We start from the raw sequence: 12,983 nt of genomic DNA on the forward strand, positions 1-12,983 counted from the left end.
TGCAATTTACCGCGATTTTGCCGCGATTTTTTGCCGCGACTTTTGCCACTATTTTGACTGGGCTTGAATGTCTTTGGCCTCAAAATCGTGCCAAAGTAGTGCAGGGACTACTTTGAAGTTGGTGCGACTTCAAGTCGCGCTGAAATGAATGGGGCTCATTGAAAATAATGGAAAACGACTTGGCATGCGATTTTGCGGTCCAAAATCGCGGGACAAGTCGCGCTAGTGTAAAAGGGGCCTTAGCCATTGTGATATATAACATCTTTACAAATAAAACCAAGTTTCATAAACAAACAGAAATATTGCTTTTTGACAAACCGAAGTGCAACTTTAAAATAAAAGAACCCTAAAAAAACTGTAAACTCCGTTGACTGTAATGTCAATGCACATATTACCTGAATATATTACCAACATTAAATATTAGGGAAAAATATAAGAAAAGCCTTTTTCTTAATTGTTTAGTTTTCAGCAGCTTAGTAGATGCTCCTTACTTATGCTTATGCGGTGGTGTAATACATGTTTAAACTTTAATGTGCTATTATTACAGGCTCTGGATGGAATTGTGTTGCTGATATAGAAATGGCCAGCAGAGGAGTGTTAATTTTGATGTCAATTTTTTATTTAGTTTTAGTTATAGTCTTATGACTAAAATGCCATTTAAGTTTTAGTCGTATTTTAGTCTTAAGACTAAAATGCCATTTTAGTTTTAGTCGTATTTTAGTCATCTGAATTGTTTTAGTTTTAGTCGTATTTTAGTCAACTAAAATTGTGTTAATTTAGTCGACGAAAAAGTTTTAGTCGACGAAATTAACACTGCCCTGAACGCAGCCAATGTCAATGTTTCTGCTGAGTTTTGGCCATAAACAAACTGATCATGGCTAATCTGCCACTTTGTATGCGGCCGTAGCTGCGTCCTGAGGTGGCATTTATCTGCCTCTGAATGTAGCAAAATATCTATTCTTCGGCTGTCCGGATGTAGCTAAACTGAAAAAGCTGAAGATAGAAGCTGGTTGGTTTCCATGCACAACTGCTCCAGATTCTGTCTGTTCCAGTTTTGTAGTCCTATTTTATAGGTGCAGAGGCAGTACATATTATTAGCTACAAAGGCATCCCACATTTACCTAAAGCCTAATGTGTGTTTTTGTGTTTTTTTTTTTAACTACTTAAGGACAGAGCCCATTTCTGACACATGTTGTTTACAAGATAAAATCTGTATCTTTTGCTAGACAATTACTTAGAACCCCCAAACATTATATATATTTATTAAGCAAAGACTCTGGAGAATAAAATGGTGGTCATTGCTATATTTCTTGTCTCGCAGTATTTGCACAGCAGTCTTTCAAACGCCATTTTTTTGGAAAAATTACATTTCACTGCATTTAAAAAAAACTAAACATTAAAGTTAGCCCATTTTGTATATTGTGAAAGATGATGTCACGCTGAGTAAATAGATACCTAACATGTTACAGTTTAAAATTGCGCAAACCCGCGGAACGACGACAAACTACAGTCAATAAAAATGTCCATATGCGACGCTTTAAAAAATTTAACGGTTACCAGTTTAGAGTTACAGAGTAGCTCTTTTTTTTTTTTAATTATTGCTCTCGCTCTGGCGATTGCAGCGATACCTCACATGTGTGGTTTGAACAGCGATTTAATTTGCCGGCACGACTTAAAAAAAAAAATTTCTCTATTTATTTTATTTATTTTTTAATTTTAGCACAGGTTTTTTAAAAAAATAAATAAATCTGATTACTTTTATTGCTGTCACAAGCAATGTAAACATCCCTTGTGACAGCAATAGGCAGTGACAGGTACTCTTTATGGAGGGATCGGGGGTCTAAATGACTTCAATGAATTCAAAATGCCGAAAACTGAATTTTTGAATACAGTCGCTTTTTAAATTTGGTGCCTTTAGCAGCCGAGTAACCCGGACGTGACGTCATGGACGCCGCCTCTGGGTTACGTCATCGGAGACCTGATCAAAGCCGAATCCGGCTTTGATCATGACTCCAATCAGCCGGTGGGACAGGAGACCCGGGCAGAGCTGTGGAAGGCGGTGGGCGGTGGGAGGGAGGGGCGTCCCCTCCCACTCGCTGGGGTAACGATCAAGCGATCAAACGAGCATCGGTCGTTACCGCCTGAAAGCCAACCGCTGGCTCTAAAAAATGGTACCAGGATGATGCCTCTAGCTGCAGCCGTCGTAGGTCTATGTTGATTTGCGGTAAGTGGTTAAAAAAGTACAGCAATCCGATAAATAAAAGAGACCAGAGCCACTGATTTTTGTTTTAATCTGCTGTACTTTACTAATAGCCTTACCCGGCAGATTCAATTTAAAGCAGAACTAAACTCTCTTAGTCAACCTACCTATTATGCTGCTAACATTAGTAAATACATAGGAAAGAATATATATATATATATATATACATATACATATATATATATATATATATATATATATATATATATATATGTGTATATATATATATATATATATATGTGTGATATTTACTTGTTTTAAATTTTCATTTTCATTTCTTTAGTTGCTTCCGGGTATGTGGCCTAGGCCAAATTGATGTCATTCATACATCCCAGAAGTCTTCATGGGCATTAATATTTATTTTTCATCTGGAGGAGGGGAGGAAGGGTTCTGTCAGCTAAGCGCACCCTCCTGTCTGCATGTCTGAGCTAAGGGCAGATGGATTCCAGGATGTAAATGCTACATGAATCATCTGCCCTTACTCAAAATGGCCACAGTTAGAAATGCTAGGGGGTGTTTTTCAAAGTGATTTCTCAGCAAAATGAAGCATTGAGACATGGATGGATGAGTGGGTTAGCTTTAAATATTAAAAATTAATTGAATGCATTTTCAGTTTGTGGTGCTCAGATACAGTTAAGTCCCACTTTAATGCTTTTCCTGTGAATATGGAACGTGAACTCATGGCTTATATAAACTTTCTCTTCATGTACAGTGACCAAGAACAACCACTGCCTCCTTCCTAAATACCACCCCAACTTCTGGGTGGAGGGTCGGTGGAGATGTTGCTGCCAGACAGAGAAGATGGCAGGGGGGTGTACCTTATACGACCCCAGCATTGGCTGTAAGTACCACCTTGTATGTAGACTGTGCTGTCGATATGCAGATGTAATGGTTAGTTAGATTGCAATGATTGCTGATGTAAATTTTACTTTATCTATACACTGTAAGTAAAACACTTTACCTAAAACCAAATTTACAGCAATTTGGACTAAATACCTAACCCACAGGTGTCTGTATTAGCCCAATGCCTAACAACCCAGAATACTCTATTTATCTTATGAGAGATGTTACATAACTAAGAAGGGGAATTGTTAGAAATTCTGTATATAGCCCTACAGAACAGACAGTTCACATTTCACATGGGCTTTGCTACTTAACTGTAGACAGGAAACAGGAAACTTTATTTTAGAGACAAAGAGCATATCATAGATGCAGCTACAAACTTATAAACACTGCCATCTACTGGTTGAAAAATATATCTCTACTAAATACTGATATTGCTGTAGTTGTTGCATAAAATACAAATCTGTATTCCAACACCCCTACTCAACAACTACTCCTTATATTAGTCCAATTTCAGATCTCAGTTATATAATATAATATCTAACAGCTTGTCAAAGCTTCTGATCCACTTTTGTTTCTCATGGGATGGAAGTCTTTGCATTTCACCCAATTAATCTGGCTCTGGTTTTAAATCTACGCAAGCAACATAGGAAAGACATTTGGCTGGGATGCCTTTATTGCTTTTGGTGGATCTCCTGAGGGAAGCCTCTTGTGGCCTGGTTTCTTCTTTTACAGTATTTGATTATCTGCGTTGGTTTCTATTTCTTTGTCACTTTGTTGCTTATCTTCATGTGACACTAATGTGGAATTTCCCTCATTTTGTGTTTGTGTTAGTTTGTGAAATTTTGAATACACTGCAGTTTCTACTGATGGTTGCCTTGTTTGTGTCTTGGTGTAGAATTCTTTATTTCCTTTTGAGATTCACTGTACCCCACAAGTACACCTTCCTTTGCACAAGCATCCCATTTTGTAAGTTTTTCTTTTGGTATGTGCAACATTTTTTAGATGGTTCAGATTTGGGGCTTTTCTATTCCACAGTTCAGTTAGAGTTTTCTCAGTTGATTTTCTTGGAGATACAAACTACACGTGATGTATAGCTGCGAATGTTAAAGCGAGAGCAATAATTGTAGCACTAGACTTCCTCTGTAACTCTAAACATGTAACCTATAAAAATGTTTCAAGTGTTGCCTATGGAGATTTTTAAGTACTGAAGTTTGGTGGCATTCCACTAGTGTGCGCAATTTTAAAGCGTGACATGTTTGGTATCTATTTACTCGGCGTAATATCATCTTTCACATTATACAAAAAAATCTCTCTAAATTTAATGTTTTTTTTTTTTATTCATGAACAGTTTTTTTTCCCAAAAAACACGTTTGAAAAGTTGCTGCGCAAATACCGTGTAACCTAAAAAGTTGCAACCACCACCATTTTATTCCTTATGGTGTCTGATAAAAATATATATATATATATATATATATATATATATATATATATATATATATATATATAAAAAATGTTTGGGGGTTCTGAGTAATTTTCTAGCAAAAAAATATGATTTTTAAATGTGGGAGAGAAGTGTCAGAATTGGCCTGGGTGGCAAGTGGTTAATTATCATGAATAAGTATTATACAAATAATTATTATATATTGTTTTTAAGGTAATTTACTATATTTTCAAAAACTGTACCCAAGCAGGTGGCATAACGGACAAATTACTGAAGTTTGAAGTTGTAACTTCAAACCAGTAATTTCACAGTAAATAGATGAATAATAAATGATTATGTTATAACATATAGCACAGACCATGTTAACTGCCAGCACACATTTGTGGGGAAGAGACCCTTGTCCTCTCAACATTAGAATAAGCTGCTTTCTCAGTGCAGGTGTTTGGAAGCTGGCAGTGGGTTATAGGGTGGATGAGGATGACAGGGGTAGTATATTAGGAAGGTATCAGTATGTTGCCTGGTGTGATGAAAATGAGGGTGACAGGGATGGAGTGTTAGTAAGGTTGCAGTGGGGTGCCAGGTGTGATGAGTATGAGGATGACAGGGGGTGGGGTGTTAGCAAGGTTGCAGTGGGGTGCCAGGTGTGATGAGGAGGACAGGGGTGGGGTGTTAGCAAGGTTGCAGTGGGGTGCCAGCTGTAATGAGGATGAGGATGACAGGGGATGGGGTGTTAGTAAGGTTGTAGTGGGTTGCCAGGTGTGATGAGGATGACAGGGGGTGAGGTGTTAGCAATGTTGCAGTGAGGTGCCAGGTGTGATGAAGATAACAGGGGGTGGGGTGTTAGTAAGGTTGCAGTGGGGTGCCAGGTAGGATGATAGGATGAGGATGACAGGGGGTGGGGTGTTAGCAAGGTATCAGTGGGTTGCCAGGTGTGATGAAGATGAGGATGACGGGGTGGGATGTTAGCAAGGTTGCAGTGGGGTGCCAGGTATAATGAAGCGGAGGAAGACAGTGGATGGGGTGTTAGCAAGGTTGTAGTGGGGTGGCAAGTATGATAAGGATGACAGGGGGGCGGGGTTTTATAAAGGTTGCAGTGGGGTGCCAGGTGTTATGAGGATGAGGATGGCAGGGGGTGGGGTGTTAGCAAGGTATCAGTGGGTTGCCAGGTATGATGAGGATGAGGATAACAGGGGGTGTGGTGTTAGTAGGGTATCAGTGGGTTTCCAGGTGTGATGAGGATGGGGATGACAGGGGGTGGGGTGTTAGTAAGGTATCAGTGGGTTGGCAGATGTGATGAGGATGAGGATGACAGGGGGTGGGGCATTGGCAAGGTATCAGTGGGTTACCAGGTGTGATGAAGAGGAGGATGACAGGGGGTGGGGTGTTAGTAAGGTATCAGTGGGTTGCCAGGTGTGATGAAGACGAGGATGAGGGTGGCAGGGGGTGGGGTGTTAGCAAAGTTGCAGTGGGTTGCCAGGTGTGATGAGGATGAGGATGGCAGGGGTGGGGTGTTAGTAATATATCAGTGGGTGGCCAGGTGTGAAGAGGATAGTAGGGGGTGGTGTGTTAGCAAGGTTGTAGTGGGTTGCCAGGTGTGATGAAGATGAGGTGGACGATGACAAGGGGTGGGGTGTTAGTTGCCAGGTGGAATGAGGATGACAGGGGAGAGAGAGAGAGAGAGAAAAGGAAAAGCATAGAAAGAGAGAGAGAGAAGGATCACAAATATGAAAAAAATTAATAAAACCTACCTAACACATTTTTGGCATGATCTGTATTATTTATGAATTTAGAAATTGGAAAATAAATGTATTTTTAAAAGTTTAGAAATATCTATGACCTCAATATGCACGTCTGCAGGCTGTAACTGATGCTGTTGAAAAGTCAAAAAAGAACACTGCAAAAACATGTGCAGAACAGGGCTGTTATCTCGTTTATGGAATCACTGCCTCTTAAAATCCTTTATAGCCTGTGTCCTCATGCTTTTTAGTTACTGGGCATGGAGGAGGAAGGAGGGACTGGACTGTTATTTAGGATCTGTATACACGCCCAAATGTGTGATGTTAATTCCATGTGACCTGAATAGCTCAGCTAAAACCAGGAAATGCCCTCCCTAGCCATAGATACTAAACTGAGCATGTACAGCTGAACTACACTTACTGTGCCTATCTGGACTTGCCCAGAGTGAACGTGCAGGAGAGGGAGGATTAGTTCATACAGGATCCCACAGTCTTTTTACACAGTGCGTATAACAAGCATGCTATTCTGCATCTACAGACTGATTTTACCGTTGTGGGTTTAGTAACACTTTAATTGTAGACAGGAAAACCGGAAACTTTATTATGGAGAAAAGACATAGAGCATACAATAGATGCAGCTACAAACGTAATAAGCACTGCCATCTACAGATTGAAAAAAATATCTTTACTAAATACTGATATTGATGTAGTTGTTGCATATAATATAAATCTGTATTCCAACAAGAATCCTGATACACACTTCCCTGCACCTTTTGGAGCTCAAAAGTTGGATCATCATTGGATCCTGTATTATTGATCCTGTATGGCCTGGAGCTGCATGGGTTGGGTGGGGTGCCTATAATCTGATATATACAGTGGACCAAATTCTCTGTCCTCCAGCCAATCTATTTAATAGTTTATTGTGACCTGAGCAGGTTTGGATTATTCAGTAGACAGAGCAAATTTCAGCATCTGATCCATCAAAATCACTGGTAGAATGAATTTGCCTAGAGTCACCTATCACTCATGATACATATTGACCTTTTGCCAATAAATCTTTACAAAGCAAAACTTTCTAAATGCCTTTGAATAAAATTGTGATGCCAAAGTGTCAATTTTTACAGGCACTAACACTCCTCAAAATGGGCATGTATAAGTGGAATCAGAAAGGAGTTCTATTTATTTCAAACTCCTTCAAAATGTAAAAAAAAACAAAAGTGTTTTGGCTATGCATACACTTTTAAGGGCAGTATTTATGAAACAGTGAATCTGTCATTCATCGAACATTCACTGCAGGTGAATCTTTTCAGGTACATGTGTTTTAAATGACAATGATTGATTCTCCAATGGTGAATGTTTGTTGAAAGCCACATTCACTACTTAATGAATATGCCCTTAAGTAGTCTGAGTGGAGGAATGCAAATCAATCGTGTGTGCTCTATTTGGCAGCTGGGCTTCCAGAACTGCTAAATTATCCAGTGTTACACAATTTTAGCATGTTGACCTTAGCTGAACCAAACTTTTCTGTGTAATTATTATTTAATTCTATTAAATTTTACTGTGTTTTATTATCTCTCTGGAATTTTTCTTTAAACTTTTTATTACTTATCAAATGTTTTGAGATTGTGATATCGCCTATTTTGAATCCTTGTTACTGGAAGCCATGTTTCAATTTATTATTACTTAGATTTTTCTTATTGATGTACATGTATGTTTTCTACTACGTGAAATTTCAATAAATACTTTATTGAGAAAAAAATAAGACCAAACTCTAGCTATGGTAAGAGTTAGAATTTTTGCCAGGCCTTCTGTGCCTGTAATATTAATGCACAACATAAAGGCAACACATTTTGACAGGCAGGAAGGACAGTTTTTAATTGTTGTTTGTGTCCCTTCTATAGGGATTTCCATCACTATTTATTCCACCGATAAGAGGATATCTAATTAGATAGTATTGTATCGACTTAGCCAGCCATGCCATACACCACACCCCAGAAAGTATATGGTAACAGTAAAAAAATGGGGCTTTTTCGGTGTTGGCTACCCCATTCAGCAAAGAAACTCTACACAAATCTTAAAAACATTAGTTTAATAATATCCAAAACGCTAAAAATGCATTACGCATATCAATCAAAGTAGATCGAGTTACTATATAGTGGTATATACATATATTGGACACAACAATTCAATTCACATACACAATTGTTGTGTCCAATATATGTATACACCACTGTATAGTAACTCTATCTACTTTGATTGAGATGAGTAATACATTTTTATCGTTTTTGATATTATTAAACTAATTTTTTTAAGATTTGTGTTGAATTTTATTTCTCAATGGGGTAGCCAACACAGAAAAAGCCCAATTTTTCCACTTTTTACTGTTACCATATCTAATTAGATGGGACACACCCCACTAATTAAGAAATTAAACAAGAAAAAAGCATTTTAGCTTGAGTTAGTATTTAAAGCGGAGTTCCAGCCATTTCACTCACCTGTCCAACGGTCCAGCGATGCGGCCGCCCGAAGCCTCGATCCTCTCCCTCGGCGCCGGCACCCGGCTGTGACAGTTTGCGGCTTCACAGCCGGGTACCCACTGCGCATGCGCGAGTCGCGCTGCGCATCTTGATTGGCCGGCAATCTTCTGGGACCTCCAACATGTCCCAGAAGATTGCAGGGAGGGAGGGGGAGAGGAGAACTTCCGTTCAGGGCGCCGCGGCGCTCCGAGCGGAAGTGGGAGCGGGTACCTGTCAAAACTAGGTACCCGCTCCCCCCCCCCAAAAAAAATGACATGCCAAATGTGGCATGTCAGGGGGTTAGAATACCTAAAGAGGAAGTTCCATTTTTGGGTGAAACTCCGCTTTAACATGGAAAAATTTTTTTAATTTCCTGTTTCAATTCACAAATTTTATAGACATTTTTGTCCGAGTATGTTCACAAAATGGGCACCAGACCTTTGTTTCTATACACAAACTACGATCCTTCCCATCTGCAGGTTTTGGAAATCGTTTACTATGCTTATAGCCTCTGTACATGTTTCTAATTTTACTAGGCATTACTTTGTGTTGCGCACATCCATTTATCCTGTGCTACCCCATTGAGTCACACAATTTGTTTTCTGGTCCTACCATGAGCATATTGAGATAATGGGCAGAAATGAGCCTCAATAAAATATCCAGCACCTGCAGAAGCATACAAGTACCATTTCTTATTGAGGTTTTTTGTACTTATAGAATTATTAAGACAATGATATCTGTGTCTAAATAAATGTCTTCACAAACCACCTTTACGGATTTACAAATTATTCTAAAATCAAAATACCAACCCACTGAGATCAGTTATCCAGGATGATTAAACATTTTGACGTGGTTTTTTAGACTCAAGTTTCAGATATTCCCAGTATAATGCTGGTTTAGTTACAGTGTGCCTAGGTATAGGCTTGTTGCTGTTTTTCCGTGAAAGGTGAAACATCTTTTCCTGTTGTAAATGGTAGCCTGAGTAGGTTGTGAAATCATCATTGCTTCAGCAAAAGGTCAGTGTTTCTCAGAATGATGACTTTTGTGGGCAGGGGCATGTAAACTAAGAGGAAACAAGGTTGGTTATTAAAAAGAACTTCAACTGTATGGTCAACCTTAAAGTGTATATATAGATCAAACTCTATAAAGTGAGGTGCACTGTCATTGAAATCGGTGTTTCCATTGGAAGATTTCCCCTAGCCTTTTTTTTTTTTACCTTTATTTATTTATTTTTTAAATACAGCAAAAATTCAGAGCAGGGTAAAAAAGAAAATAATAGTAAGCCAAGAGACTTGGCGTAAATGCTAAGAAAAATACAAACTGAAGTATGCTATGGTATACCAAAAATAAAGGATGCTATCCCAAAGCATATATTGCCCGGTGGTTACAGAATAGATCCATAGGATGTGATTTAGAAAGGACTCAAACATATGCACCGGGGGTTTCTCACACAAGTGGACTTTTGGGGTAATACCATACCATAACAAAACAAAAAAGAGGGGGGGGGGGAGAACATACTGTTGAATTGGAATTCTTCTTTTAATTTTTCACATGCATACACAAAATCCCATAACATGAAGCCATATCATGGAGTAAAACATTAAGTGAATAAATGGCAACAGGGTACATCAATAAAATATCAAAGATATAAATAGGCACAAAAGGACAGCAACTATGAGAGCCATAAGCCTTATTACATGTCAAACGGTACTCCCAAATGTGTTATATATGTTTGTTGGACCATATTAGCGTGTATGTCTGATCAAGATTATAGGGGGTGGGGGAGGGGTATTGTATTATATCTGATCAAGATTATAGGGAGTTTGGGGGGGGGGGGTATTTCCTGTTACTTTTTTGAACTGGTGGCAACTCTAAAAATTCCTATCACTTTCTGCGCCATTGGTCAAAATGACAAACAAGGAAAGTGAATCTACCTATTGTTGACAAAGACAGCAAAAGAAACTGACAATATTGAGGATCTGGGCTTTAGTTTCTTGCTATGGGCCATACATTTAGGGAACTTTTTTCAATCCAAACAGTACTGAACATCAGTAAACAGACTTAAAGTGGAGTTCCACCCAAAAGCGGAACTTCCGCTTTAAATAGTCCTAACCCCCTGACATGCCACATTTGGCATGTCATTTCTTTGGGGGGGGAGTGGGTACCTAGTTTTGACAGGTACCCGGTCCCACATCCGCTCGGAGCGCTGCGGTGCCCTGAGCAGAAGTTCTCCTCTCTCCCTCCCTCCCTGCAATCTTCTGGGACATGTCAGAGGTCCCAGAAGGTTGCCGGCCAATCAAGACGCGCATGCGCAGTGCGTACCCGGCTGTGAAGCCGCAAACTGTGACAGCCGGGTGCCCACATCAGTGATGCCGGCGCCGCAGAGCAGAGAGGGAGAAGAGGGTGCATTGCTGGACCGTGGGACAGGTGAGTGTGTGTTTAGGCTGGAACTCCGCTTTAAGCTGGCTATACACATAAAGATTTTCCACACTATGAATGAAGAGTGTGGCTAGAGAAACCTCCTATTGTTTTGTGACAGTCGGTACCTGAGGCTGTTAGAATACTCTCACTGTGACTGCAGCTGAATAGCTGCAGTCACTGGTTGGCTTTTTTTCTGCCCGCCCAACTCCTTTGATTTCTCAATCAAAAATTGTTGAGCAGTGTAGTGTCAGCAGGACCACAGGAATGGTCTGAAATTCAAGCTGTATAGTACCAGTTTACCAGTTTTAAAACAGCGAAATAGCCACGAGACCCCAAATTCTGAATACTATCATTATCTGCAAATTAGACATTGGGTAACATCCCTACGTAAGCTGGGGGGATTTCTGTATACAGAATCCGTATTGAACATACCTGCTTGCATTCTCCGAGGGCTCCTGGGTGATCTCAATAATATATTTAACCGCATAAACCCAAGGAGCCTTTTCTTTCCTTTCCTACGAAGAAAACTGGGAGCAGGTCTTATCAATAACAGTAGATTGTCTTTGTTGTATATTGCTAAATGCTCTTTTAATACTTCAATTTTGGAATCAGCATACAAGGTCCTCTTTTAGTGGTTTTGGGTGCCAACCTAGACTGACTGAGCAAACCCAGTCTATAATGACAGATGTTTTTGAGGCTGTGGTCTACAGGGGTGATGTAGTTCATACATGGTGGTCCTGTCCAAAATGAATTGTGTTCTGGTCCAGATTGTCCAGAGTTTTAGCCTTCAACAAACCCTCCCATTGTTTACAAAGACACTTGCTTGATTCTTCTACATTTCACAATTCCCAGGCTTATGCTCACGGCAGCAGAAACTGGCTAGGTTTCTGTTTCTGGCAGCAAAACAAGTGATAGCGAGAGCCTGGAAAAAACTCACGGCCCCATTTTAAAGGAGCTGTAAACTCAGAAGGGTTTTTTTTATCTCAATGCATTCCATGCATTAAGATAAAAGTCTTCTGTGTGTAGCAGCCTCCCCAGCACCCCTAATACTTACCTGTGCGCCCTCTCTGTCCAGCGATGTCCACAAGTCTCTTGGCTGTCCTGGGACTCTCCCTCCTGATTGGCTGAGATACAGCTGCAGCGCCATTGGCTTCCACACCTGTCAAAGTCTGTGAGCCAATCAGGAGAGAGAGAGGGGCGGGGCTGAACAACCGCTCCAAGTCTGAATAGACACACAGAGCTGAAGCTCGGCTCGGGTGCCCTCATAGCAAGCTGCTTGCTTTGGGGGCACTCGATAGAAGGGAGGGCCAGGAGCAGGAACGAGGGACCCTAGAAGAGGAGGATCAGGGCTGCTCTGTGCAAAACTAACTGCACAGAGGAGGTAAGTATAACATGTTCGTTATTTAAAAAAAATGAGACTTTTCAATCACTTTAGGCGGTGAAAGATCGTATGAACTGAATGCTAGTCTAGATGTCTAGCACTCTAAATGATTCCCTGTCTAATTTTTAAAAATTTGACAGCAATGGCCTAATTATTCCCTTCCATTTTTGAATTCAGGTAGCCTGAGTACCCTATAATTTTCCTGTCGGATCTCTTGACCCGAACCTGTGGGGATTGGGCTCTGTACCCCTCGCCCACCTTCGCTTCCTTCTCTATCTCCCCTATTTCTTTTCTCCCTCTGTTTCTTTTTTCTCTCTTGGTACTTGGCCCTACACTTCTAGACCATTTCTGGGTATTTTGCATTAGATGATTTATGGGTTCT

At 40.1% G+C, this 12,983-nt stretch overlaps 1 protein-coding gene across 1 annotated transcript in view; it reads left to right on the top strand.

Moving 5' to 3' along the window:
• Positions 1 to 12,983, top strand: part of ITK (IL2 inducible T cell kinase) — a 101,820-nt gene that overhangs the window by 46,557 nt on the left and 42,280 nt on the right. Inside the window, exon 4 of the mRNA XM_082254625.1 lies at positions 2,973 to 3,101. Within this exon, the coding sequence (XP_082110751.1) occupies positions 2,973 to 3,101 (129 nt within the window). The remainder of the gene's footprint in view (positions 1 to 2,972; positions 3,102 to 12,983) is intronic.

Source organism: Pelophylax lessonae (genome assembly GCF_965119305.1).
Source record: "Pelophylax lessonae genome assembly, chromosome: 4".
Classification (NCBI taxonomy): Eukaryota; Metazoa; Chordata; class Amphibia; order Anura; family Ranidae; genus Pelophylax; species Pelophylax lessonae.